Source organism: Vulpes vulpes, chromosome 4, assembly GCF_048418805.1.
Source record: "Vulpes vulpes isolate BD-2025 chromosome 4, VulVul3, whole genome shotgun sequence".
In the NCBI taxonomy this organism is placed as follows: Eukaryota; Metazoa; Chordata; class Mammalia; order Carnivora; family Canidae; genus Vulpes; species Vulpes vulpes.
This window is the reverse complement of record NC_132783.1, coordinates 20,114,216-20,141,820: the sequence shown is the minus strand read 5'-3', so window position 1 is coordinate 20,141,820 and position 27,605 is coordinate 20,114,216. Positions and strand designations below refer to the sequence as shown.

Genomic DNA, 27,605 nt, shown 5'->3' with positions numbered 1-27,605 from the left:
GTATGTTTTAAAAAATGCATTTTTGAATGCTCTAATGGATCATCATGAACGACAGGCTCTTCAGATTCCTTAGAGCTGCGTTCGTGTGTGAAGCTATTCAAATTCTCAAAAGTTACCATCTACATCATTTTATCTAAATTAATGCACTTTATTGAAACATATATAAGTATTTAACTTTTTTCCTTTTTACTGCTAACCAACTATTTTTTTAGATTTTATTTATTTATTCATGAGAAACAGAGAGAGAGAAAGAGGCAGAGACACAGGCAGAGGGAGAAGCAGGCTCCATGCAGGGAGCCCAACGTGGGAGTCGATCCCAGCTCTCCAGGATCCCACCCTGGGCTGAAGGCAGCGCTGAACCACTGAGCCGCCAGGGCTGCCCCTGTCCAACTTTTACAAAGATGTCAACATTAATTCAAAACAGGAAGTGGTACTGAGGGGTTTTGTTCTCAGTGATGAGCTTTGTGACTCTATAGTCTAAGACTGGGAATATATATTTTGCAGAAAGAAATTGGTTGTTTTTTAAAAAAAGGAAATTGGTTGTTTAGATTTCCAGATTATTTGAAAAAGAGTTACAGCTTCACAGGTTTATTAAAAGGATAAAAAAATTTCATGTAAGAAGGAATGCTTTAAGTTTTCTAGAAGAGATTATTGTCACCATTACCATCCATTACTATACTTCAAGGCATGCTACCAATCCTGTCTTCTTTTTCTTTTTCTTTAAACCCTTCCATTACTGGAAACACTAAACAATTTTGCTAATCCAAAGATTTTTTTTTTCAGAGAACTTGTGCTAATAACTATTTTAGAAGAGGTGCAATCTGTTTATCAATAACCTTAAGAACAGTGATGGAAAAAACCTGAGAAACAGCAAAGTGCAGGCGATTTCATCAGTGAAGATGAGAGGAGTTTAAATGTGATTATCTCATTTTCCTTATGATGCAGAGAAAACTGGGCACAGGGCAGGGGTGTTAAATACATATCTGTACCTGGATTCAGAGACATAACTGGATTTTAGAGAATTCTCACAAATAGAGGCTTCTTAGCAGTTAGGAACTAGAATTCAAAATTGACATATGAAAAATAAATGTATGGGAAAAATTCCAATCCATTTTGCTTTCATACCTAATGAGTAAATAAGTAAGTAAATAGTAAATAATCACACTTTCTCAAGACAGCTCTGTTTGTCAGGTAAAAAGAAGTAGAAACAAAAATTTACATTTCTCTCCCTCACTAAATCATAGCTGCTGAATGAAGAGATGTTATCAATGCCTGGGCAACAGTACCTGGTAATTCTTTATTAAACATGTGAGTGAATATTGCGTGTGATTTTCACTTTTAAGGATTTTGAAGCTTAAGAAAGAACAACCATTACTTTGAAACTTAGAGTTACAATTTTGAACCTAATCAATCCCATCTTAGATTTTTCCCTGACACTTACCAATTAGTGGAAGTTTTTCCTTGCCAGAACTCGCCCACAGCTGGAAGTCGTTCTCAGAGCCCTTGGAAACAAAAAGAACTAGGTGTCAAAACAAATCTTTCACAGTACTTGAAGAACACATTTCCTTAGCATATCTGTGTTTCCAAAAAGAAAGAATTGGGGTCAGGATAAATGGTATTTGGTCCATGGAGGTAGCTATAGTAGTTGTTAACTAGTTCCCCTCACAGCTTCCAATAGACTGTCCCAGATTCTTGTAATTTTTGATAAAGACCGGGAAACCACAGTACAGCCAGCCCCTCACTTTGTGGGTGGCCCATGGTGTAAGAAATGAGATTTGTGTCCCTTTACTATGGAGTAAAAGTCTCATCTCAGAGTCCTCTCTTCTGCTGTCTCTAGACTCCTTGGATAGCGTTGGCCTTTGTCTCCAAATGTCCCTGCCCAGAGATGCATGTTGTCCAGAGAGCCATATACTCTGCTATGACTAATCCTGAGCAAAGTAACTTGAGAGGCATCAATAGCTCAGCAGCCCTGAGCCAAAGGAGACAAATGCCCAAGAGACATTGAGGAGATAGTGGACGGAAGTCTGCCACTGGCTTTGGGGCAGGCAAACTCCACTTTAGGGAGAGAAAGGATGAGGACTCTAGGCAACATGTCAGATGCAGAAAATGATTACTCCCAGCACAATTATTGCCCAGTAGTACTGAAAATCCCAATTGTTTGAAACAAACAATTCTAAATTATAAAGATTGCTGAACTATTTTAAAGAGTCTTCCTGGAGACGAAAGCAAAAAAACGTTTGAAATGGAATTATTGGTAATAGTTATCATGTGCCCTTGACTCCTGATTAAAAATCATGGCCTTCACCTTATGAAGGAATGTCATAGGTATGGGCACAGACACAGATACACACACACACACACAGCTAAATCTGCTCAAGATTGTGTTGCAAATAAGAAGTAAGAGCTAATAAGGTAGGGTAGGGTTTGGAAATGCCATGCTGGAATCCTTTAAATCAGGTTTACATAAAGCCAAATAAGCCCAGTTCTTTATTAAAATAGAAATTCTTTGCCTAGTGACATTGATCGCTTTAAGTAAAGAAAATCACAAACATGAAATAAAATGAGTGAAATCATTAGTCAATCTCCCCACCTTCATCCCTCAAACCACTCACTCTCTTTTCCAGGATTTAATTCTTACTTAGGGTTTCTATATCATACAGGTTAGAAACGTATGTAAAGATGTGCTTTAGTCAGTACATATAAATTCAATTTTATCTTGGATGTATTATTAAATGTTGTTTGTACAGAAATCATTGATTTCTTCTGCCAAATTCTCATTGCTCTGAAATTTTAAAGGCCTATATTATACCATTGGCTCAGATAGAATTTACAAACCATCTTATGATTATGTCACATCACATTTACAGAGGATTTTGGATAAGAAGCTGTGCTTTCCCAGTGCTCCCTTTGGTTCTCTCCATCTATCACTGTCCCTCTTTTTTCCCTTATAAAACCTCATCCTCAAATATATTTCTCTTTCATAAAAAGAGATCAGCCCCAGATCCATGGTCTTATTCAGAACTTGTCTTTGTCTTTACCAGTTGCTAAAGGGTATGAGCTGCTTCATCCTCAGGATCTGCATCAAAAGGAGGTAGCTTGTAGCCATGTAGTCTTTATGTCAAAATGTACAACAGAACATGTAATTTAGGATTCATTAAACGGATTGAGTCCTTCCTTGTGTGATAACTAGGGTCAATAGGGATGGAGACGTATCAGAATTGAAAACACAGAAAGAAGAGTCCAATAGAGGAGGAAATATTTAGAAATTTAGAAACAACAATAAAAAAGAAACTTAGAAACATCTTTATTGTCTGTATTTAAAATATATACAGTAAACTGCATATTGTTATTAGCACTCTAAAATTATAGTCCAATTTTAGGCTATAACTTTGAATTTGCAGAAAATTTCAAATGGGAATATAAGAATAGCACTCATGTATAAGCTAATACTATAGCTTCGCTGCCTTCAATTTCTAAAGTTGGAAGGAAAAATATGAGTATGTTATCCACAATAATCAGCTGTCTTATGATGGGAGGTGCACAACACCTACACACACACACACACACACACACACACACACACACTCACAAAACTCAAAAGTCAAAGTTGGTTCGTAAACTAAAAATAGATAGTAGGCAACTTACGGTTATTCCCAGCATTGTTAGTAACATGTTGATAGTGTCATTTGCTGTGTCGGAATTTGTCACTGTTACAGTTACGGACTGTAAAAAATAAATAAGAAAAATTGCTACAATTTTTTTAAAATTTAAAGCATGTGACCAAATAATTGTCAAATTATTATCCATACTCCAAAAGTAAAGCTTGTTTCCAGGTAATGACAAAGTAAAGCACGTGTAGAACACGAACCCTTAATTATATTTTCATTTTTTTCTATAACATGAAGCTAGTAGGAAACATGTCAGTAAAACATATATTTCCCTCCAGGAATTTGTGGCATACAAAATACAGCAGCTGAAGCAAGGAAGAGAAAAATTGAGAATTCTAAGAGGGCACATGGGGTGACCCTCAGCTCCATAAGGCTATTTCCAAAATGGTGGGAGGGGGATAGTATTAAAGGAAGGCACTAGATACTTTCCTCTCTTACTGAGTTGTGTTTGTATAGTATGGCTTAGTTCCTTTGTTTGTTTGTTTCTGGGTGTTTTTTTTTTGGCTTAGTTCCTTTGTAATTACATAGTCGGTTTCAGTAAAATCAGGTAAGAACTGGCTATGAAAGACACTTTTTAAAAACTACTATTTAGTCCATATTTTCTTTGTCAGGCATCATGGTTAACTAAGACTTCCATTGTTGCAATCTCTTAAGACTGATGAATCTAGGAAATGAGACTGGAAATGTTAGAAGTTGATGTTCCATTCACAACTCTGCCAGCGAGTAGGTACTTCTAATAGCTCTCTATCAGACCATACATTGAGAAACTGCTCCATACAACTAGGAAAAGTTTAAAGAAAATTTTCTGAACGGGGTTAATAGCAATCTGAGATGGATCTATAAGACTATCTGAATTACAAACTATCTGAATTACAAAAATTACGAAAGTCATATAAGAGAATATGTAACCAGAACATTTACTATGCATACAGTTTTTATAACATGTTTAGGCAATGGGGCCTGTGTCCTTCGGGAAACAGTGCATAAAGAAGAAACAGCACAAGTGGACACCCACAGGCCTTGAAAATATTAAAAGCAAAGTTAAAAGAAACTCTTTCATAAATCACTCCTTGTCCTTTCATTGTATTTTTCTTCTTATGAATTGAATGCAATTGCTTGATATCACAGATGGTCCCAAAGTAATTCAATAATCATTCAAATAGCAATTCAAATAGTAATTAAAGGATGTATGTATATTTTCCTGCATGTTGTAGGTTCTCCCAACAGACAAATTCCATTAGATAGAACTCTCTCTAAACAAATAACTTCAGAAAAATAAACTATTTTTTGAAATAATTCAAAAGAAAAAGAAAACTTAGGTTATGTTCATGAGTCAAAACTGTTACTTAATATATGAAGAACCAGGCAAATGAGATCAATTTTCAAGAGCTGAAGCCACACCTGAGATGATCTCGATGCTTAGACTATTAGTCAAACACAGCTATTACAATAATGCTCAATGATACAAATGAAAATATGTTCACATTAAACAAAAATAGAGGCATCATAGTATAGAAATAAGAAGTATTAATGACTTTTCCTTATTTGAGAGGAAAAATATTTAACATAGAAATTTTTATCGGAAAAATATTTTTATTTATTTATTTTTTTTGAAAAATATTTTTAAAAAATTTATTGACTAGGCTACATTGCATAATGGAGATGATGAAAAGAAGTCAGTGATTTGAAAATAGATACTAGAAATTATCCAGTGTGAAGAAGAAAAGGGGGGAAAAGATTGAAAAAAAATTACAGAGCCTGAGGGATCTCTGAACAATGTGAAAGTGTCTGATATGGAAAGAATGGAACTGTCAGGAGGAGAGAAAGAGAAATAATGAGGAAGGAAATATTTGATGAAATAATGATTAAAATTTCCCAAATTTGGTGAAGACATAAATTTACAAATTCAAGAAATTCAGAATATGTCAAATAGGACAGATTCAAAGACAACCATGCTTAGGAACTTCATAGCCACTCTGCTAAAAACCAAAAATAAAGAGAAAACTTGAAAGCAGCTAGAGAAAAAATGACAAATCACCTACTGAGGATTAATGTTTAATCACAGACTACTCATCAGAAAGCATCAAGACCAAAAGACTGGAACATCTCTAAAGGACTAAAAGGAAAAAAATTTGCAAACAAAATTCTACACCCCCAAAAATATCCTTCAAGAGTCAGTGTGAAATAAAGCCATATTCAGATAAAAGAAATTAAGTAAATCTGTTTGCAGCAGTTCTGCACAAGGAATGCTAAGAATCATCTTTCTAGGATGAAGTGAAACAGTGCAGTGGGAAACTTGGATCTTTAAGAATGGGTGAAGAACATCAGAAATGTTTATTTCACCAAAACTATACCTTAATAAAGTTGATTTTTAAAAATCTCAAGGTAATTTTCCAAGGAAAGTTCTGAATGTAAACCACTGCCACAATTGATATCAAAGGCAGAGACAAGAATGTGCTCTGCTGCTAGAGAATTCTCTCTCCTTCATGCAGTGCATCTAGCTGGCACTTAACAACAGATCAAACTATTTGCATGGCTTTTGCTTTAGCCAGGAATACCTTTTTTGTTCCACCTTCAAATGCTGTTTTGTGTGATCTAGAGCTACTTCGAACTATAACAACAACCACAAAAAATACCATTTAAAGATACCCAAAGTATCTTGTTCATCACTGTAAATGTCTTGGTTACTGTACTACAATTTCAGAAATCAAATTTTACACACAAAACTGGGCCAATTGGTTTGATTTTTTCCTCCCCACAGTATAAAGAAATTGAAATAGAAATATGCTGATCCCTTAAAAGTGTCATCCCTCTTAGTTCAATTCAATCCTGATATTCCTTGGGACAAAAGACTTTTTGAAACTCCTCTGCATTTGACATAACTACTCAATAAAACACCTGATCCTTAAGTGGATCCTGTACTAGAAAGGAGACATTATTGAGGTCAACTGACAAAATGAGAATGGGAATGGCAGAGTAAAGTATTACGCCAAGGTTAAATTCACTAAAGGTGATAACTGTAGAATATCTTTATTCTTAAGAAATGCTTAGGTTTAAGGAAAAAGGGCTATAGTATATGTATGACCCTCAAACGTATGTATACACATACATGTAATAGACACAGAGAAAGAAAATAAATGATAAAGCAAATGGAATAAAGTGTTACCAATAGGTGAATCTGGATAAAGAGTATACGGGGTGTTTTTTGTATTACTTTTATATTTACAACTTTTCTCTGAGTTTATAGTTATACTAAATAAAATATCTGGAGGGGAAAAAGGACTGTGGAGACAATCCAGACCATTCTGTATGTAAGTGGTGGCCCTTGGAAAAAATGATGGTTCCTTCTAAATCACTGTATTACAAGCCACTATAAGCAATTAGAAGGATCCAGAGAAATGTCATAGACACATAACATCCAATACTCTTTCCTTGCTTAAGCACTGTAGTATGTATTCCTCTTGCTTCATGTTACCTAGGACACAGTTTTTAGGTCTATAAAGAAGTACATGGAGAGGGGGAAAATACATTTTTCCTCATGGCACTTTTCTAAATATTCTCTCTCTCTTCCTACCTTTTGCTCTCTCCTTCCTCTCTCCCCAACTCACTGCTTCCTCCCTCTCTGTGTCTCCACCTCTATCCCATTTTTTCATTCAGTCAGAATTAGGAACTCAGAATTTAATTGTTGGTCTTAAAAATACTTACACAGGCACAGTTCTTGATGTTCTCAGTGAAGATTTTGAGGGGAATGCTTTTTGGCTGCTCCTTCTCTTTGGCTAGCATGATGTACCTAATCCAATTCGATAGTAACCCAAAAGAGAGTAGGATAAATTACCTTACTTTCAAATCAATTTATGTTGATCATATTTTCAACATACTTCATTATTTTTAAATGCATATAAATAAGCTCAGCAAAAAAAAAATTGGGGGTTGGAAGGAAACATGCAAAAATATTTCAGGAAAATAAGCTGTGACTAGGAAAACAATAGATCACTCTTGTCATGTGAGATTTGACCAGCAGATCCAGGCACCAAAGTTTTCCTGCCTAGACCGGAGGGCATACTAGCACCTTCAAATGTAGGAATGAGAAGTTGCTTTGAGCATTACTTGGTAGGGTAAACTGAACTTATGGAAATTTAATATATGTTTTGAGAATAATGTTAGCTATAATCATGAGGTTGGAAAGTGGGGGAAGATGAGAGAAATAACCAGAATTTCATAAAAAAAAATAAGCAATATATGGATGTAAAGGAGAGCAGGTTATTTGTAGTAATGGGCAGGGTACAATTAAATAAGAAATCATTGGAGGATAGTGTAACAATTCGTACTAAGGGGAGGGAACATAGTTTGGGGGCACTGCTTTGAAGAGATCTACATTTTTTTCATCATGGGTTAAAGACTTATAATATTACACTGACAAAATACCTTTGAAGGTAAGAACGCCATTTTTCCTTTTGTTCTGAAGAGCTGCAATTTAAAAAATGAGAAGAAAAAAATTGAGGAACGTACGATACTCCTACTAACATATTAAGATCACCACTCCAGACTAAAAATATGAGCAGCCCGTTGTTAAGGGATGTGGATGTGTAAATTGTACTCCCCTTAGAGTGGTTTTGATGGACTCCACTCTTCTGTGAGTGGTATTAAAGCAATGGGAAGTAGATCCTAAAGAGGGAGAAAAGTTGATTTCAAATCTGAAAACTTAATTGTGACTATGTGATGCAAGCTATGAGATCACGGGCATGTTGTTAACCACTCTGATATTTAGTTTCCAGAACTGGAAAGGGGTTAAATTATAGCTCAGAGTGTTCCTGCAGCTGCAAGGGCTATTCAGATATAAAGAATATTACCATTCAAATTAAATCACATTTAAGAAATTTAGCAATTTGATGGAACTGTCTTGGCTCAGAAACAAGAATATCTTTTTTGGAAAAAAACACCTGTAATAGTTTTATTTCCTTATGCATATGGCAGATTGTAATATGTTAAATTAGTTCCTAAAAACCTTATTCTTCATCACTGTGATCTTCTGAGAAAGATCAATCCCCTGATGCAAAATTACTAAAGATTAATATTTTCTCTGCTAAAATTTTCACAGCATTTAATATCCAAAGTTGCAAATGTCTTAAGGCTCATCCACACGTGGACTTATAACTTACCAGCATTCTTTTTTATTGTGGTAAATTACACATAAAAGAAAATTGACCATTAGTGACCTTTACTATATTCATCGTTCTGTGCAACGATCGTGACTGAACATGTTTATCACCCCAAAGCAAACATGTGTCTATTAAGCAGTCACTCTCCCTTCCCTCCTGTCCCTAGCTCCTGTACCACATTTTGTATATTGTTGATAAAAACTTGGTTTCTTCTTTCTTTCTTTCTTTCTTTCTTTCTTTCTTTCTTTCTTTCTTTCGGGACAACTACAACAGAGTGAGGTTCAAGGTCTCCTCTCCAAGATCCTGCCCTCTGATTCCCAGGAGGTATCTGCATGTTTAAATCACCGGAATAGATTTCTTGAGCAAGTACTATTAAAGGGTCCCATTAAATTTGAGAAATTGCTTTTACACTCCCAAGTTAATTCCCTTAACAACAGTATGTAATTATACAAATAAATTGATCATGCCATTGAATACTAGGTTGCCTGAATTGCTGTGTACAGATTATCTTAGTTGGTAACGATCTGAAACAAAATATGATTCCATTGAGGCACTAAACTCAGATTATTCATTTGATTCCATTGAGTAGAGTTTAGTTGTGTAAGACACATTCTTAGGCTGACATGAGGATGGGAATGTGGCTCTCGACCCTGGATATCCTGAGCAGACACCTCTGAGTTTACAGGGATCATGCCACACTTGCATCTCTGTTTGAAACATCCACACCCCAAGCCTCATTCCTGTTTTACGCAGTTGCACTTAACACACTGCTTTCTTCTCCTCACCCCACTCCACCAAAATCTCGCAGGTCATCATAAAGGTAAGACAACAAAATTTGAAAAACCATTGATCAAAACCGAAGGAAATTACTCCAGTAGTTCCCACTATACATTATCTACTTGTTTCCTTGTGGATATAAGCACCTTCTTACGCAGAGTACAAGGCAAAACAAGTGTCATGGGAGGTCAAGAAGTGAGTCACCAGCTTGGTAGACAATAGATTACAATGTTATCCTTTTCAAGCCATGTAGATACAGGACACCAAGGCATCGGTCTTACCTGAAGGTGGCCACGAAGTTCACCGTGGGCCAGCCCAACACAAAGGACCTCCCAGAACGGATGTTGGCATCTCCCACTGTATCCATGCAGTTGGCAATCCACATGGTGTTCAGTGGTATTTTCTTTTTTATCTTAAAGTTTTTCTTATACCTAGAAAGATCCCAAACAAGACCTCTGTTAGTTCATTTCAAAAATGTTATGGGAGCAGCTGTGCTCTTTAGAGACCAGTTCTCACTGCTCCAGGGCAAATCATGTCTCCCGCATCTCTATTACCCTCTGTGCACACACAGAAAATGGTTAGATGGGCCTTTGCAATGTGTGTGTTGAGCAAACTCTGGCTTGGAAACCTGAAAACACTTCCTCTAAAGGCAGCAAATAGCCATATTTTTGAATGGTGAGTATTGAGTAACCACTGTATATTTTAGAGCTTTGTAGGAAAACCATTCATTCATTTTCTATTGCTGGATTTGTTACTTATTACAGATAATTTTTATGGCTAATATTGCAGTTAATTATTCATTTATGACTTGCATACTTCAAAAAGTGTTTGAGGGGCTGAAGAAAGGTACCTGATACATGACTTATAAAAACAGTTATATGCTTTTTTTTTTTCCTTAAGAGAGACAAACCAGCGGCACCTGGGTGGCTCTGTCAGTTAAGCATCCAACTCTTGGTTTTGGCTTGGGCCACGACCTCAGGCTCTTGAGATCATGCCCCTGTGTAGGGCTCCCCATTCAATGAGTCGGATTCCTCGCTCCCTCTGCCCTGCCCCCCACTCATGTTTACTCTCTCTCTAAAATAAATAAATAAATAAATAAATAAATAAATAAATAAATAGATAAATAAATAAATAAATAATCTTTTCAAGAGTGTGAGGAAGACAGATGAAATCGAAACAAAAACATAAGCTTGGATCAGAAAGATTTAAAAGTTACTTTCAACGTTAATTTACAAAATATTTTCTAGCCTTTGAAGCATAGGTTATTTTCAATTTCCCTTCTTAAAATTTTGTCCATACCATTTTCCCTTAGATTCTGGCTAAAACAAAAAAATTGTTAGCCTACAGACTGAGCCCAACTGAAAAATCATCCATCCATCCATCCATCCATCTGTCCATCAATCAATCCAAGATCAGTGGTCCGGAGGTCTTATATGTAAGTCATGGATACTTCCCGTTTCTCTGAGGAATAAGAAGGGGTGAAATGGGTTTTTGATAATTTCTACCTAATCCTCTTTGACCTCAAAGATGAAAACCACCATTGATTTATTTTGGCTGATTAATTGATTAATTTGGTTAATTCATAACTTTGACTCGCAGGTGGGCTTGAGATTTAAATAGTTACAAGTCCTATAAGGAATGCCTGGGGAACTTGGATCCTCCACTCTGGAACTCCTTACTATTCAGAAACACATGTGGAAAACACTGAACTAAACTGAGATGAAAGCCACCTCATGTGCAAAAATCCCTATGGCTCCACTGATTCATGGAACAATTAGAGCTAAACTCTTCAGTGGGATTTATGAAATAAAAAAAATCTTTTAGGAAGCCCACTTGAAGGATAATCTAGATTCAAACTTAGGACACAATGAATATAAATATGATGGATACCAACATCTTTCCACATTTTTTTATTTCAACATTACACCCAAGTGCCTGTATCTCTGTGCTTGAAGATTTTTATGGAACATAGTCAATTAACAGATAAAATCATTTTTCTAGATAGTAATTCCAAAGGCATTGTCATGTCAAAAATATATGGCCAAGGGGAATGATAGACAGGTATCTGCTTGTTCTTACACATTTTTTTCTTTCTAATATAGGTATCTGTGTATATACAGACCCCTAAGATCCTGTGTGGAAACTTCCAAATACATTGACCTGGAAAAATCCATCCAATAACCTTAGTTCAATAAGGCACCAGGATTAGTTGAACCAAGGAATTTTCCTAGAGCCCAGTGTGTGGTTTCTACTCTCCTACAACGTTTTGAACACTTATCATATGCCAAGCTCTGTTCTAAATATTTTATAAATATAAATATAAAAAATTTAATCCTCAAGCAACTACACTAGATGGTCTCTATTAGCTCCATTTTACAAATAAGGAAACTCACAGAAAGTTTAAATAAATTGTCAAATGCAGGAGACAGGGTTTGAACCCACACAGCCTAACTCCTAAGCCCATGTTTGTAACCACTTGACCGTGAAGTAACCTTTTCATCTTTCCTACCCTCATCCTCATTTCTGTCCCCAGAGCCATCAGGCTTTCTCGTGGGATTTACACTGGGAGTGAGAGGATAAATCTCAAGGCATTATATCAATAAAACCAGTTGCTAGCTTGGAAATATTTACAACGTGTACAACAAAGTTTTATACTTCAATAGATTCTTCTAATGTCTTACTGTGTTTCTTTACTCTCAATCACTGACCCAATTGGATTATCTCAGCAGAAATTAGAAAGTGTTAATCTACTGTAAACTGACTCAAGAAGAAGAGGAGGAGAACTGCAGTTTTTATTTCTAAAAATAGTCATTTATTATAGTTGTATTAACATGATGTCCTTCTTGCTTTCCACTACCTTAATCTTTATGCCAGAAGGTAAGCCCCAGTGAACTGTGGAGTTTTGCAGGATTCTAGGGAGATTTCCTCTGTTCCAAGATAGAGGCATTCTCTTACAAATGTTGGGAGAAGGGGTCATAGTCTATTCTGTAACTATTCGTCATTTCACCGACAGTGAGTTAATAGTCATCTTCATCTTTTGACCAAATTAAATTCATTTTTTATTTCATTTCTACATTCCTTAATAACTAATGATGAGGAATGTGATGTTTAAAAAGGGTGAGATCTAAGTTCAGTCCCTTTTTCTAAATTATTCACGGGTCTCTACTAGTACAAATACCTTAATATTTTATCAAATAGATACTATTCTCTCTTTTTTAAAGATTTCATTTATTTATTCATGAGAGACACACACAGAGAGAGAAGGCAAAGACATAGGCAGAGGGAAAAGCAGGCTCCCTCTGGGGAGCCTGGTGGGGGACGTGATCCCAGGACCCCGGGATCATGACTTAAGCCAAAGGCAGACACTCAACCACTGAGTCACCCAAGGACCCCAAGTAGATACTGTTCTTAAAAATAAAATAATTTTTATTTCAATTTTTAAAGTACTTTAAAGTACTTTAATTTTTAAAGTAATTTTTATTTGAAAAATAACTTATTTAGCATTCTAATGAATATCAAAAGTGATAAGGAAGGTTCCATTTGACTTCAATTCTTGCGAACACAACTTTCTAGTGTATGAAAGAAGTGACAAAAATCCCCAAACAATTTTCACTATTATTAACATCTTGTACAACTAGAGAAATAGAATTTCTTTGTGAAGAAACAAACATTTAATTCCCCTCATTGTTACACACAAGCCAAAATTCACTAATTCTGACCGAAAAATTGGTAGAAATTAATCAACTATTTATTCAACTTCTGTTAAATTCTGTAGTGTCAACCTAAAGATGAGAGAGTCTCCAGCTGAAGCCTGAGGGTGAGCTGAGGTAAAATGGAACCTGGGTCACCCTACCCCCTTTTTATTGCTAATTGGAAAAATTAGGCACTAAACTCAGATTATTCATTTGAATAGATTGATTGAGGGTATTGATTCCTCCATGTAAGACCAAGGCATGACAGGGATTAAATATGTTGGTTACTTCAGGGGCTATTACTTTTTAGTTTTTACTTCTAGAAAAAAAGGTAAATTTTTTCATATTAACAGTGATCATAAATATACCCAAATATTTACTATGGGAATGATCTCATAGTAGTTTTCTAAAGATTGTGGCAGGCATTAAGTGCTGCCTGCTACTGCTATGGATGAAATGGTGTCTCCCTCCCACTGCTTTCCTGCCTTCTTACCATAAAGCCCTCTCTGCCAATATCATCATGTTTGGAGATAGAGCTTTTGAAGGTAATTAAGTTTAAATGGGATCATCAAGGTAAGGTCCTAATCCAGTAAGATGGATGGTCTTGTGAGAAGTGGGAGAGATCTGTATGTGTGTACATACATGCATTGAGGTAATGCCTTGGGGCACACAGTGAGAAGGCAGCCACGTGCAAGAGAAAAAGAGCTCTCACCAGAACCTGACCATGATGATATCTCGAACTCGGAATTCTAAAATCTGTGTTCTCTCTATATTAAAGACCTTGGCTTAAATATGAAACTCAAATGCCTGTGATCACTTACATTTTCTAATATTACCAATGTATAATATAAAGTATATAAGATAAACTTTTGGGAACCGAGTCCCTTTCAAAGAACATTAACAAATAAATTGATAAAGATTTTGTCATATAAAAACCCTTGAGTAGACATAAGGACATATCTCAAAAGCAATATGTGAAAGATGAAAAATGTTCAACTTGTTTTGTCTTAATGAACTATTCGAAATAAAAATTCAGCCCTTCAATAGAGGCAACTCTCTAGTGGAAAAACAACACTATCTTTATATAAAAATCTTTTTAGCAGAATATCGTAGGCTCTGTAAAACCCGCTGAGAGGTAGGCAGCACCCAGGACAAGAAATAGTTCTGGTAAGAAAAGGAAAGTCTTCTCCTCTCCCTAAAGGCTATAATACTTACAAAGATGAAAAAAAAAAGAAGAACATATTCCCCTTACAAATTGAATATGAGTGGTCTGCAAGGTCCTAACAACCAGGAAATGAGTTTGCTATTTGTTAGCATGTCTCTTGGGCTAAGGATGGAAGGGTACAACATGGTATGTGAGGAAGAACATGGCCTTGTGATGAAGGCAGGCCTGGGTTGGAATCTCTTGCATGATTTCCCTATGTATGACTGGACCATTTCTGAGACTTCCTCTGTCCCCATTTTCATCTCTGCAGCCTGTTGATGATAAAAAATATGGGCCTTGGAGTGCTGTGAGAAAAAATTTTCTTTATGCATGAGAGATACACAGAGAAAGGCAGAGACATAGGCAGAGGGTGAAGCAGGCTCCCTGTGGGGAACCTGATGTGGGACACGATCCCAGGACCCAGGGATCACGACGTGAGCCAAAGGCAGATGCTCAATCACTGAGAAACCCAGGTGGGTGAGGCATCTGTGATGTTCCTAGTGTGGTTCCCAGCATGCATCCCGCATATTTTGGTCTCCCATACTCACTTTGGTTAAATATAGAGAATGGTAACTAGTCTGCATTTTTAAAATAATGACATGGGCCTCTATCAAGAGGAAGAGAGTCTTTCATATGGACCTCATGCCAAGGCCTGGACATTCTTTTTCTCTTTGGCCTCCTTATGACATCACCACCCTCGAAGTTACATCTATGGGCAATTTCCCTAGTCTCAAATATATTTTACTACTATCTTTGCCTCTGATTTTTTGATAGCTATATTTCCTTCATTTTTCAATTCGCTAAGCGTTCTGATCTATTTGTTACCAAGCAGACTGGAGTTAGTTGTTCACTCAATGTAAAGGAAGGGTTGCTTTCAATAGTGAAAGAATCTAGGTGTTCATGGAATGTTGTATGAAATTCAGGAAAAAAGAGAGAATAGAAATGGTAGCACCACATAGTGAATAAAAGCCTGTGCTTTGAAATAAATAGACCTGATTTCAAATGTAGACTCTGTCCATTACTAATATGGTAACCTGGGCAGATCCATTAGACCTCTGAGCATCAAGGTTCTCCAATATAAAAATACTCCCATCTCACAGGGTCGTTGTAAGGTTGGACAAAATTAGGTACATAAAGTTTTTTAGCATAGTATCTGACATGTAGTAAGCCCCTGATAAATTACTATTAATGTAACTCAGATGAGTATAGCATTTTGCCAAATTATTACTAGCATGTCTTACCTATGACATGGCATAACTGGGATCTAGGGTGAAAGCAGTAAAAAAAAGAGGGAGTTAGTTTTTTCGCAAGACCATAGCTTCTTGATATTTTGTTTGTGGGAGTGTTCTTTGTCTTCCATGTTTTGTGAATAATGCAAACAGAGATGGAGTAAGTAAACAGGTGACCTTCCATGAACTGCTCCCAGACGTTTATTGAGCAATCATCATGTTCTAGACTGGATATTCGATGCATTTGTGTTCAGGGTTGAGAGGAAAGTGCACACAGTCGATTCTTTCTCCTAGATTCCATCTATCTGCTCCATGTTTTTTTTTTTTAAGATTTATGTATTTATTCATGAGAAACACAGAGAGGAGAGAGAGAAGTAGAGACACAGGCAGAGAGAGAAGCAGGCTCCCTGCAGAGAGCCTGATGTGGGACTCAATCCTGGGTCTCCAGGATCACGCCCTGAGCTAAAGGCAAAGATAAACCCCTGAGCCACCCGGGTTAACCTGCTCCATCTTTCCTTTTTACTAAACTGCTAAGATAGAGCCCTGATACCATCCATCAGGACTATGGCCTCCCCTAACTACTCTCCCTGCTTCCACTCTTGCTTACCCATCCATCTATTATCTAGCAACAGTCAGAAAAATTTGCTAGAAATATAAATCAGATTTGGTCAGTCCCCTAGTTAAAAATCCTTTGGCAAAATATTTCCACTTTTTTACCATGGCCTGTGAAGACCCTGTGTGACTAGACCCCTGAGCATAGTATCATATCTGATAGCATGGCCTATGCTCTGGGCTCTAGTCAAATCAGGCTTCCCTGAGCCCCTCTCTCTGAGGGGTCAGATTGTACCCACGTAGGCCTGCAAGTCCCTCAGCCTCGATGGCTCAGGCACATTGTCTGGGAATGTGGCTGCTTCTCTTCTCATAGATTTGGTTTTAATGCTCCACCTCAGAGAAGCCCTCCTAGACTATTCCTCTCTAACACGTTCCCACCCTCTCCGCACAGCCCCCTATCCACCTTCTATCAGCAGCACTAATCATTATCATTCCCCCTCTTATTTTGCCATTTGTAAGTCCCAGGCAGGAGAGACATTGGCCTGTCACATTGGCAATTGTATTTGCTGCAGGGACATGACACAAAACAAGACCTCCAGAAGTACTCATGGAATGAAGGATTCAAGCATTGGCAAACACAAAAGGGAAAAAATGTAATGTTTTCGTATAGTAAGGGTTAATGGGAATGCAATTTTTTGGAGAATCACAAGAGCACCAAACATGGTACACCTACTTGGTATTAGACATCAGTAATAAATCGCTGTACAAGAAAAGCTGCCACTTCTTCCTCCTCCAGCCTTTCTTGAGCTCAACGGGACCATGGATGAGCAGGGTACGAGTGGCACCCTCAGATGATGTAGTGCTTTCACTGTGGGTGTCCACCTCCACAGACGAGCTCCTCCTACAACACATCAAACACAGAGCAGCTAGTTACTGGTCAAATACACAATATAGTTTAATGCCAAGTTTCAAGGTTCACACAACACTAAAATGTAGTCTCAACCCCCAAAGCAGAGCTCCAGAGCTCAGAATCAGGGATTCCTGAGTTACCGAAAGCTATAGAAAGTGGTGAGGTCACTTGGGAAACTGATACAGAGGGAGGACAGTTTCAAGGACAAAGCCCTTGGGCCTGCCAATACTTAGAGATGTGGTGGAGAAAGCAGCAAAGCTAATTGTGAGCCATTAGGTAGGCAAAAGCCAAGAAGCCAAAGGTAGAGCACATTACAAGAAGGTGAATGAACAACAACAATAAACAGGACAACTTGTGGCCTAATATAAAATAAAACAACGTGTGAAGAATCAATTACAAATTGCTTTTATGTTAAGATAAAATGAAGATAACTGAAGATCCTGGAAGTTGACCCCCATCTTATCTAATTCAATATTCAAAATTGGGGTAAAAATTCTCAAAGATCAGCAAAAATATTGGAAACCTCAGAAAGTTTCTGCACACAAGAGTTTAGCTATTCCTTGGCTGAGCTCTGACAGGAATTCCTGGTCAAAATAGGTACTAAAACAACACAATTGAACAGAATGTAAAAATTCTTTCATAACTAGGACAGGTATTTTCAGAGACCCACTGAAAATTCTGTCTCATGGAGAGAGAGAGTTGGCTCTCTCGTGGAGCCAAGAAAGTGTCTCCGCCTCCCCCAAGGATGTATAAAGCCTGCTCCCTTCTGCTCAGCAGCACTGAATCTTAAGAACAGGAGCAGCTTTTCAGGAAGCTGGTGCTGAAGTGACTACTTAGTTTCTATGTATTAGAGGAAACAAAAGAAAACAACAGTTCCTGTTATTGCCGGTCTGTTTGGATGATCAGAAATAGTGTATCAGAAGACTACCTCATGCGCTGAAGCCTTGAATGACCACCTGTGAGCTCAGCATGCTTTCTGATTGACGGGAACATCCTTTTCTCTTCAATTCGTGGGACGGGAAATCAAGGGAGTCTACAGCACTTGGCAGAGTACTGTCAACTGCTTGAAGCCTCAAGATTCCGCAGCGGTCCGCGGTCACTGCCATTATGATGTCACAGATTCAAAGCTCATGCTGTAACTGCCAAACTGACATACTGGTTTCCTTTTCTTGGCCTCCAAGTTTTGATTTTTTAAAAGTAATCATTTTATTTTGAGATAACTGTAGATTCGTTTGCAGCTATAAGAAATAACACAGGGAGATGACATCAGTTTTTTTTACAGATGGAGTCTTCCAGAGACACTTCCATCACCACAAGGGTCCCTCCTATTCCCCATTTACAACCACACAAATTTCTTTCCCCCTCCACCACCTCCTTAATCCGGGGCAATCACAAAATCTGTTCTCCATGTGTAAAAGGTTGCCATGTCAAGAATGTTATACAGATGGGATCACATAGTTTATGACATTTGGGGATTTGCTTTTTCCCATTTGGTGTAACTGGAGATTCATCTAGATGGCTGCAAGGATTCACAGTTCATTTCTTGGTGTCCCTTAGTAGTACATCATGATATGGATGTATCACAGTTTGCGTAACTACCTGATGAAGGAGTTCGAAATGTCTGCAGGTTTTGGCTGTCACTAATAAAGCTACTATAAACATCTGTGTACAGGTTTTTGTGTCAGCGTGAAGTCTTCACTTCTCTGGGCTAAATGCCCAGGACGGGAAGAGCGAGGTCATATGCTAGCTATTTTTTGTTGTTGTTGTTGTTGTTGTTGTTGTTGTTGTTGTTGTTGTTTTTATAGTTTTTTCTTAGGAACTGTCCAACTGGTTTCCAGAATGGCTGTGCCATTTCACATTCTCCCCAGTACTGTATGAGTCATTCAGTTTCCCCCCATCCACACGAGCTTTTGGTGTTGTCATTTTTTATTTTAGCTATTCTGATAGCTGTGTAGTGTGATATCTCACTGTGGATTTCACTTGCATTTCCCAAATGGTTAGTGATACTAACCATTGATTTGCCACCTGGACATCTCCTTCAGTGTCCAAGCACCTACAGGAGCCTGTTAAAAACATGTTACATGAAGACAGTGTTCCCTTTCCACTAGGAAACTGATGATTTTACAGATGATGAGGCTCCTGCGCATACAGGTTGGGCTCTGAATCCAAGCAGCCGTGACGTAACATGAAGGATTCAAATCCAGCTGACTCAGGAGGTCACGCAGCTTCCTGTGAGGACCCCCCACCCCCACTCTTCCCACATGGACAGTGTCTTTCTTTGACAACTGTGGAGGACTGAAATTTGATCCTACAGACAAAGTTTGTGGTTTCTCTTACAGGCTCCTGTAACAGGCATGTGAAAACCTATCTTTTATGCCCCACTAGACTCTATGGACCTCAAGGAAGGAGTCTATGTCTGCTTTATCATTAAATTCTCACAAACATTGACGCATCAGTGGAATCAAAAAATTCTGTATTGAACAAGTGAATGAAATAGTTTTCTGGCAGGGATGGACAGGGGAAAAGGCATGACATAAAATAGTCTTTCTCTTATTTACTTTATTCATTCAACGGATAGTGTTTGAACCTGTACTAGGAGAAAGGCACTTGATTGGTCTGGGCAACAGGGAGCCAGGCCCAAGTCTCACAAAACCAGGATTTAAGTGAGGAGGGGGGAAGACAGATATTAAACAGAGAATGCCATCAAGAACTGCCTAACACAGCCTCTGGAAAGTACTGCAGAGGAAAATTAAAGAGTGAGATGAGAAATCTAGAGAGGGACTTGACACCTGATTTCAATTATGGAGAGGAAGACTTCTTTGACGAGCTCATTTGAAATGACCTTTAAAGAATGACTTGGGATTACACAGAAGAGAGAAAGAGGAAGGAAGGGGGAAGGGAGGGAAGATATATTTGTCAGTTGAAGGGACAGAATGTGACTAACTGATGTTTCAGAAACATGGAAGACTTTGCTGGATTGGAGACACAGGCAGAAGGTACAGGAGAGTGAAATCGGCCTGTAAATTAGGTAGAAGTGAGAGCACAAGTCCTGGTAGTCCTTTTAGACTTTATTAAGGCTTCTCATCTTAAAACCAAACTAACACAGAAGTGGCATGTAGATAGTGGCCTCCAGGCTTCAAACCACTTTTATTTATTTTTTATTATTTATTTTTTTAAATAAGTTGATTTTTTATTGGTGTTCAATTTACCAACATACAGAATAACTATTTTATGTATTTGAGAGAGAAAGAGAGAGATAAAGAGACAGTGCATGTGCACAAGAGGGGGGGCAGAGAGAGAGAGAGAGAGAGAGAGAGAGAGAGAGAGAAAGAAGCACAAATGGTGCTGAGTGTGGAGTCTGACCTGGGGCTCTGTCTCATGATCCTGAGATCATAACCCTGAGCGGAAATCAGAGTCAGAAACTTAACCAAGTAAGCCACCAGGCGCCCCTTCTCACCACTTTTAAAGGACAAGTGCTAGTCTGGCCATGCTTGACTGTATTCAGAACCATGGAGGCTCATTGGGCAACACTTTCTGGCCTCCCATCAAGCACCTGTCAAAATCTATTTCAGGTAAAAAATCATCTATTTCAGGTAAAAAAATATAGGCAGACTTCTCTCTGCACCTTCCCCAATTCTCAGAATATGTCCCATTCTCTGCGTCTCCCTTCAGAGAGGTTAGAGATTTAGAGGCCAGGAAAACTTCTCTCCTTTTAGAATCTCGTCCTGTTGATCAATTCTGATATGCATCAGACTCACTTGGGAGGCTTTTCAGGCACTCATTCTGAAACTGCCTCCCCCAGAGGTTCTGATTCATCATATCTGGAAAAAGCTCTTTGAGTGATTCTTACATGTAACCAGGATGGTGAGTCACTGGTTTTAAGGAATTAATTGAGAAAGATACAGTTTTTGGTAGCATCTTCTCCTTGTAGTAAAGCAAAGGAGAGAAATGTTTGTCTGAGAAAGCTAAAGGGAGCTTTCTTTTACCATGTCACAGTTACCTTTGCAGTAATAAAGCTTAATTTCTTCCATAATACCATTGTGATTTATTTTAATTTGATGAATGAGCTCTAAAGAGAATAATAATGATGGGGTCTGTTTTCTTTTTTAAAGACTTTATTTATGTATTTATTCATGAGAGACACAGAATGAGAGAGAGAGAGAGAGAGAGAGAGAGAGGCAGAGACACAGGCAGAGGGAGAAGCAGGCTCCATGCAGGGAGCCCGACGTGGGACTCCATCCTGGGTCTCCAGGATCATGCACTGGGCTGAAGGCAGCGCTAAACCACTGAGCCACCTGGGCTGCCCGGGTCTTTTTTCATCTATTTCACCGAACACCTATGTTTTCACCCTAAATATCAAATAGAAGAGATACTGTAAGGTGATCTTTATGCCCATAATACCGTATTATTGATCTATTGTCCATTTTTGTCAATACCATACTGTTTTGATTATTACAGCTTTGTAATATATCTTGTAATCTGGGACTGTGATACCTCCAGTTTTTTTCTTTTTCAAGATTGATTTGGGGGATCCCTGGGTAGTGCAGTGGTTTGGCGCCTGCCTTTGGCCCAGGGCGCGATCCTGGAGACTCAGGATCGAAACCCACGTCGGGCTCCTGGTGCATAGAGCCTGCTTCTCCCTCTGCCTGTGTCTCTGCCTCTCTCTCTCTCTGTGACTATCATAAATAAATAAAAATTAAAAAAAAATAAAAAAAAAAAAGATTGCTTTGGCTATTTGGGGTCTTTTGTGGTTCCATACATCCTTATGAATTACTTGTTTTAGTTCTGCGAAAAATACTATTAGTACTTTGATAGGGATTCCATCAAATCTGTACATCATTTTGAGTATGGAACATTTTATTAATACTTGTTCTCTCATCGTAAGCATGGAATATTTTTCCATTTGTGTTGTCTTCAATTTTTTTCACCAATGTTTTATAGTTTTTCAGTGTGTATATATATATATAGGTCTTTCACTTCCTTGTTTAAGCTTATTTCTAGGTATCTTATTATTTTTGGTACAATTGTTAATGGGACTGTTTCTTAATTTCTTTTTTTGCTCTTCATTATTAGTGTATAGAAATGCAGTGGATTTCTGTATATTGGTTTGTATCCTGTGACTTTCCTGAACTCATTTATCAGTTCTAGTCCGTTTCTGGTAGAATCCTGAGGGTTTTCTACATACAGTATCATGGCACCTGCAAATAGTGAAAGTTTTACATCTTCCTTACCCATTTGGATGCCATTTATTGCTTTTTCTTGTCTGATTGCTGGGGCTAGGACTTCCAGTACTATGCTGAATAAAAGTAGTGAGAGTGGAAATCCTTGTTTTGTTCTTGACCTTGGGGAAAAGCTCTCACTTTTTCACCATTGAGTATGACATTAGCTGTAGTTTTTTCACATATGGTCTTCATTCTGTTGAGGTATGTTCCCTCCAAACCTACTTTGTTGAGTTTGTATCATGAATGGATGTTGTACTTTTAAATTCTTTTCTGCACCTATTAAAATGATCATCGTTTTTTACCCTTCTCTTGTTGTTGAGATGTATGATGTTAATGGATTTGTGAATATTGAATCACATTTGCATACTAAGAATAAATCCCACTTGATCATGGTAAATGACTTTTTTAATGTATTGGTGGATTTGGTTGGCTAATACTTTGTTGAGGATTTTTGCATGTATGTTAATCAGAGATATTGGCCTGTAGTTCTCTCTCTCTCTCTCTCTCTCTCTCTCTCTCTCTGTAGTGTCTTCATCTGGTTTTGATATCAGGGTAATGCTGCCTTCGCAGAATACATAGAAGCTTTCATTCTTTGTTTTTTGAAGTAGTTTGAGAAAAGTAGGTGTTAACTCTTCTTTATATGTTTGGTAAAAAAAATTTTTTTAAGGATTTTATTTATTTATCCATGACAGAAAAAGACAGAGGCAGAGACAGAGGCAGAAGGAGAAGCAAGCTCTACACTAGGAGCCCGATGTGGGCCTCAATCCCAGGACTCTAGGATCACAACCTAAAGGCAGATGATCAACTGTTGAACCACCCAGGCGTCCCTACATGTTTGGTGAAATTTACCTGTGAAGCCATCTGGTCCTGTACTTTTGTTTTCTTGGGAGTTTTTTGATTACTGATTTGATTTCACTGCTGATAATCAGTCTTTTCAAATTTTCTATTTTTTCCCAACTCAGCATTGAGAGGTTATATGTTTCTAGGAATTTATCCATTTCTTCTAGGTTGTCCAATGAGTTTGCATATAATTTTTTCATAATATTCTCTTAAAATCCTTTATATTTGTGTGGTGTTGTTTGTGTTTTCTCCTCTTTCTTTTTTTTTAATTAATTTTTATTGGTGTTCAATTTTCCAACATACAGAATAACACCCAGTGCTCATCCTGTCAAGTGCCCCCCTCATTTCCCACCAGTCACCCCCACCCCCCGACCACCTCCCCTTCCACCACCCCTATTCATTTCCCAGGGTTAGGAGTCTTCATGTTCTGTCTCCCTTTCTGATATTTCCTACCCATTTGTACTCCATTCCATCCTATTCCCTTTCACTGTTATTTATATTCCCCAAATGAATAAGACCATACAATGTTTGTCCTTCTCCAATTGACTTATTTAACTCAGCATAATACCCTCCAGTTCCATCCACGTCGAAGCAAATGGTGGGTATCTGTCATTTCTAATGGCTGAGTAGTATTCCATTGTATATATAAACCACATCTTCTTTATCCATTCATCTTTCGATGGACACCGAGGCTCCTTCCACAGTTTGGCTATTGTGGATGTTGCTGCTAGAAACATCGGGGTGCAGGTGTCCCGGCATTTCATTCCATCTGCATCTTTGAGGTAAATCCCCAGCAGCGCAATTGCTGGGTCGTAGGGCAGGTCTATTTTTAACTCTTTGAGGAACCTCCACACAGTTTTCCAGAGTGGCTACACCATTTCACATTCCCACCAACAGTGTAAGAGGGTTCCCCTTTCTCCTCATCCTCTCCAACATTTGTGGTTTCCTGCCTTGTTAATTTTCCCCATTCTCACTGGTGTGAGGTGGTATCTCATTGTGGTTTTGATTTGTATTTCCCTGATGGCGAGTGATGCAGAGCATTTTCTCATGTGCTTGTTGGCCATGTCTATGTCTTCCTCTGTGAGAATTCTCAGGTTGTACTACAAAGCTGTGGTCATCAAGACAGTGTGGTACTGGCACAAAAACAGACACATAGATCAATGGAACAGAATAGAGAATCTAGAAGTGGACCCTCAACTTTATGGTCAACTAATATTCGATAAAGGAGGAAAGACTATCCACTGGAAGAAAGACAGTCTCTTCAATTAATGGTGCTGGGAAAATTGGACATCCACAAGCAGAAGAATGAAACTAGACCAATCTCTTGTACCATACACAAAGATAAACTCAAAATGAATGAAAGATCTAAATGTGAGACAAGATTCCATCAAAATCCTAGAGGAGAACACAGGCAACACCCTTTTTGAACTCGGCCACTGTAGCTTCTTGCAAGATACATCCACGAAGGCAAAAGAAACAAAAGCAAAAATGAACTATTGGGACTTCATCAAGATAAGAAGCTTTTGCACAGCAAAGGATACAGTCAACAAAACTAAAAGACAACCTACAGAGTGGGAGAAGATATTTGCAAATGACGTATCAGATAAAGGGCTAGCGTCTAAGATCTATAAAGAATTTATTAAACTCAACACCAAAGAAACAAAGAATCCAATCATGAAATGGGCAAAAGACATGAACAGAAATCCTCTTTCATTTCTGATCTTGTTTGAGTCCTCTCTCTCTCCCTCTCTGTCTTATTTTTAAGGATTTTATTTATCCATGAGAGAGAGAGACAGAGGCAGAGACACAGGCAGAAGGTGAAGCAGGCTCCATGCAAGGAGCCCAATGTGGGACTTGATCCTGGGTCTCCGGGATCACGCCCTGAGCTGAAGGCAGATGCTCAATCACTGTGCCACTCAGGTGTCCCCTCTCTCTCTGTTTTTTTATGAGTCTAGCTAAAGGTTTATCACTTTGGTTGATCTTTTTAAAGAACCAGCTCCTGGTTTCATGGATCTGTTTTATTGTTTCTTTTTGTTGTTGTTGTTGTTGTTGTTCTATTTCATTTATTTCTGCTCTAATCTTTATTATTTTATGTCTTCTGCTGGTTTGGGGTTTTATTTGTTCTTTTTCCAGCTTCTGTAGTGTAAGGTTAGGTTGATATTTTTGCTTCTTGAGGTAGGGCTGGATTGCTCTAAAGTTCCCTCTTAGAACAGCTTTTGCTGGATTCCAAAGTTTTTGGACCACTGTGTTTTCATTTTCATTGGTCTCCAAGTATTTTTAAACTTCCTCTTTGATTTCTTCGCTTAAAATTTTAAATCTTTGATTATATGTGTACATTGGAAAACATTATGTAATGGCAAGAGCATGAGGTCTGGAATCAAATTACATAGTTTTAATCCTTCCTCATAATTTACTACCTACATGACACTGGGTAAACTAGTTATACTTCTGAAACCTCACTGTTGTCATTTATAAAATCAGGATGGTGATAAAAGCACCTGCTTCATAGGGTTGTTATGAGAATTAAATGAGATCATACTGCAGAAATCTTAGTATGATATCTAACAGAGTAATCCTTCAAATGATTTAGTTATGCTTATAGGAGACAATGAGACTTTTTATTCAGAAATAGTAACAATATCATGGGTATTCTCCATGACCAAAGATAGGGAGAGATTGTAGTAATGCCAACTGAGTAACTACAAATTGCCAAGTTCTTTGCCAGGCAGTTTATGGACATCATCTCATTTCCTTGCAGCAGGTTTGTGAGGTAAGAATCATTATTTCCACTTTATAGTTGGAGAAACTGAAGTTTAGTAAAGTTAAGGCACTGAACACCACATACCTAATAATTCATAGAGTCAAGTTTGTCTAATTTCAAAGTCCTATAAATTTTCCTTGCCTAAAGAATGTTTCCCTCCTGGAAGAGGAAAGAAAATGTATTTTAAGCCACATCCCATTTAGGTTGGCTCCCAAATTATTTAACCGACACACAAGTGAGTGTTTTCATCAACTGTCAGTGTTTACGTATGGTGCCCATGTCCCACTCTGTCTCTTCGCCGGGAATGGCTGGTTGTGGAACCCAGAGCCACTGCTGGGACCATGAACTGACTGTCAGGAAATTTGCATCAGCTCTCAATGTGGATAGGAGACTCCTGGTAGTTTACAGAACGAGATCTTAGGTTTTAGACAGGCTGGGAGTTAGAGTCAGGTCTGTGAAAGTCTAATGATTCCCCTCCTAATGTCCAGTGGTTCACATCTCTTTGATAGATACCAGGCTATGAATTTGTGGCTAAACATTTCCACTGCCTCCTAAGCTTGATACCCATCCTGGATCAGTATTATGAGTAATTTCTATCCTGATTCTGGCACTCTGGATTTTCTACTACCACTAATTGATCTCTATAAAGAGGGAAAAATGGGATGCCCAGGCCTTCGCAGTTGAGTGTTTCACGCCACTACCCTTTGCTGCCCTCTACTGACCATATCTGGAAATTTTTTAACCTTCCAGGTCCTTGTCCCAAAGCAGAGAGATACTGCAGTGAGTGAAACCAGGCACACAAAATTTGAGATGCACCAAAAAACTAAGTAAATAAGATATGATATTTTAATGTAATATTTTTAGAAGTCAATTTTCAAAAAATACATGATGAACAAAATACCGAAATGTACCCAAAAACAGTACTACTAGCTTATATGTACAAAGACCCTGCCATCCATTTTTCATTCAAGAAAGAGGTCTAATACCACAGTGGAAAATCATGCTACCAGTGCTGATGAACCTTTTTCATCACTCGCATATTTGGGAAAAAGACCCAGAAAATTTAGAATAAACAAAAAAAAAAAAAAAAAAAAAAGAAGGTGCAAGTGGAACAGTGGAACAAATATTATAACAGTAGACTCCTGAGGAAAACAAGTAAGAGAACAGAAAAAAAAAATTAAGAAAACAAAACCAACTAACATCTTTAGAGTCAAGAAGCAAAAAAAGAGGTGGCTATGAAATAAGAACAAAGGCAGATAAATATTTTTTTTTTTTGTATATTAAAGGTATCATCGACCAAAATGAATTTAATAGAGTCCTGAAGATTGAGTTCAAGGAATCATTTGACCTTGTCATTTGACCTTGACACTTGGAACATTCATCTTTCAGTTTTCCTGACCTAAGGTTACCTTTTTTTTTCTCAATAACTAGAGCTATTTAGTCTTTCAGTAAGGAGTAATTTAATCATTGGAATAACGGAAATGCTATTTTAATTTGTAGAATCAACATACAAACAAAGCTTGGAAGACAACAACTGTAAAAGAGAATCTGACTAATATTAACACTGATAATATGAAACAATGGAAGTCTG

The 27,605-nt window shown here is 37.8% G+C and overlaps 1 protein-coding gene across 1 annotated transcript in view; it reads right to left on the bottom strand.

Annotated features, from left to right (window-relative positions):
- Window positions 1-27,605, bottom strand: part of LOC140598702 (rho GTPase-activating protein 20-like) — a 44,690-nt gene that overhangs the window by 13,995 nt on the left and 3,090 nt on the right. Inside the window, exons 2-8 of the mRNA XM_072757228.1 lie at window positions 18,120-18,429; window positions 17,015-17,182; window positions 9,886-10,035; window positions 8,094-8,135; window positions 7,374-7,458; window positions 3,646-3,723; window positions 1,442-1,502 (exon numbers count right to left, since the gene is read on the bottom strand). Coding sequence (XP_072613329.1) covers window positions 1,442-1,502; window positions 3,646-3,723; window positions 7,374-7,458; window positions 8,094-8,135; window positions 9,886-10,035; window positions 17,015-17,182; window positions 18,120-18,184 — 649 coding nt within the window. The 5' untranslated portion in view covers window positions 18,185-18,429. The remainder of the gene's footprint in view (window positions 1-1,441; window positions 1,503-3,645; window positions 3,724-7,373; window positions 7,459-8,093; window positions 8,136-9,885; window positions 10,036-17,014; window positions 17,183-18,119; window positions 18,430-27,605) is intronic.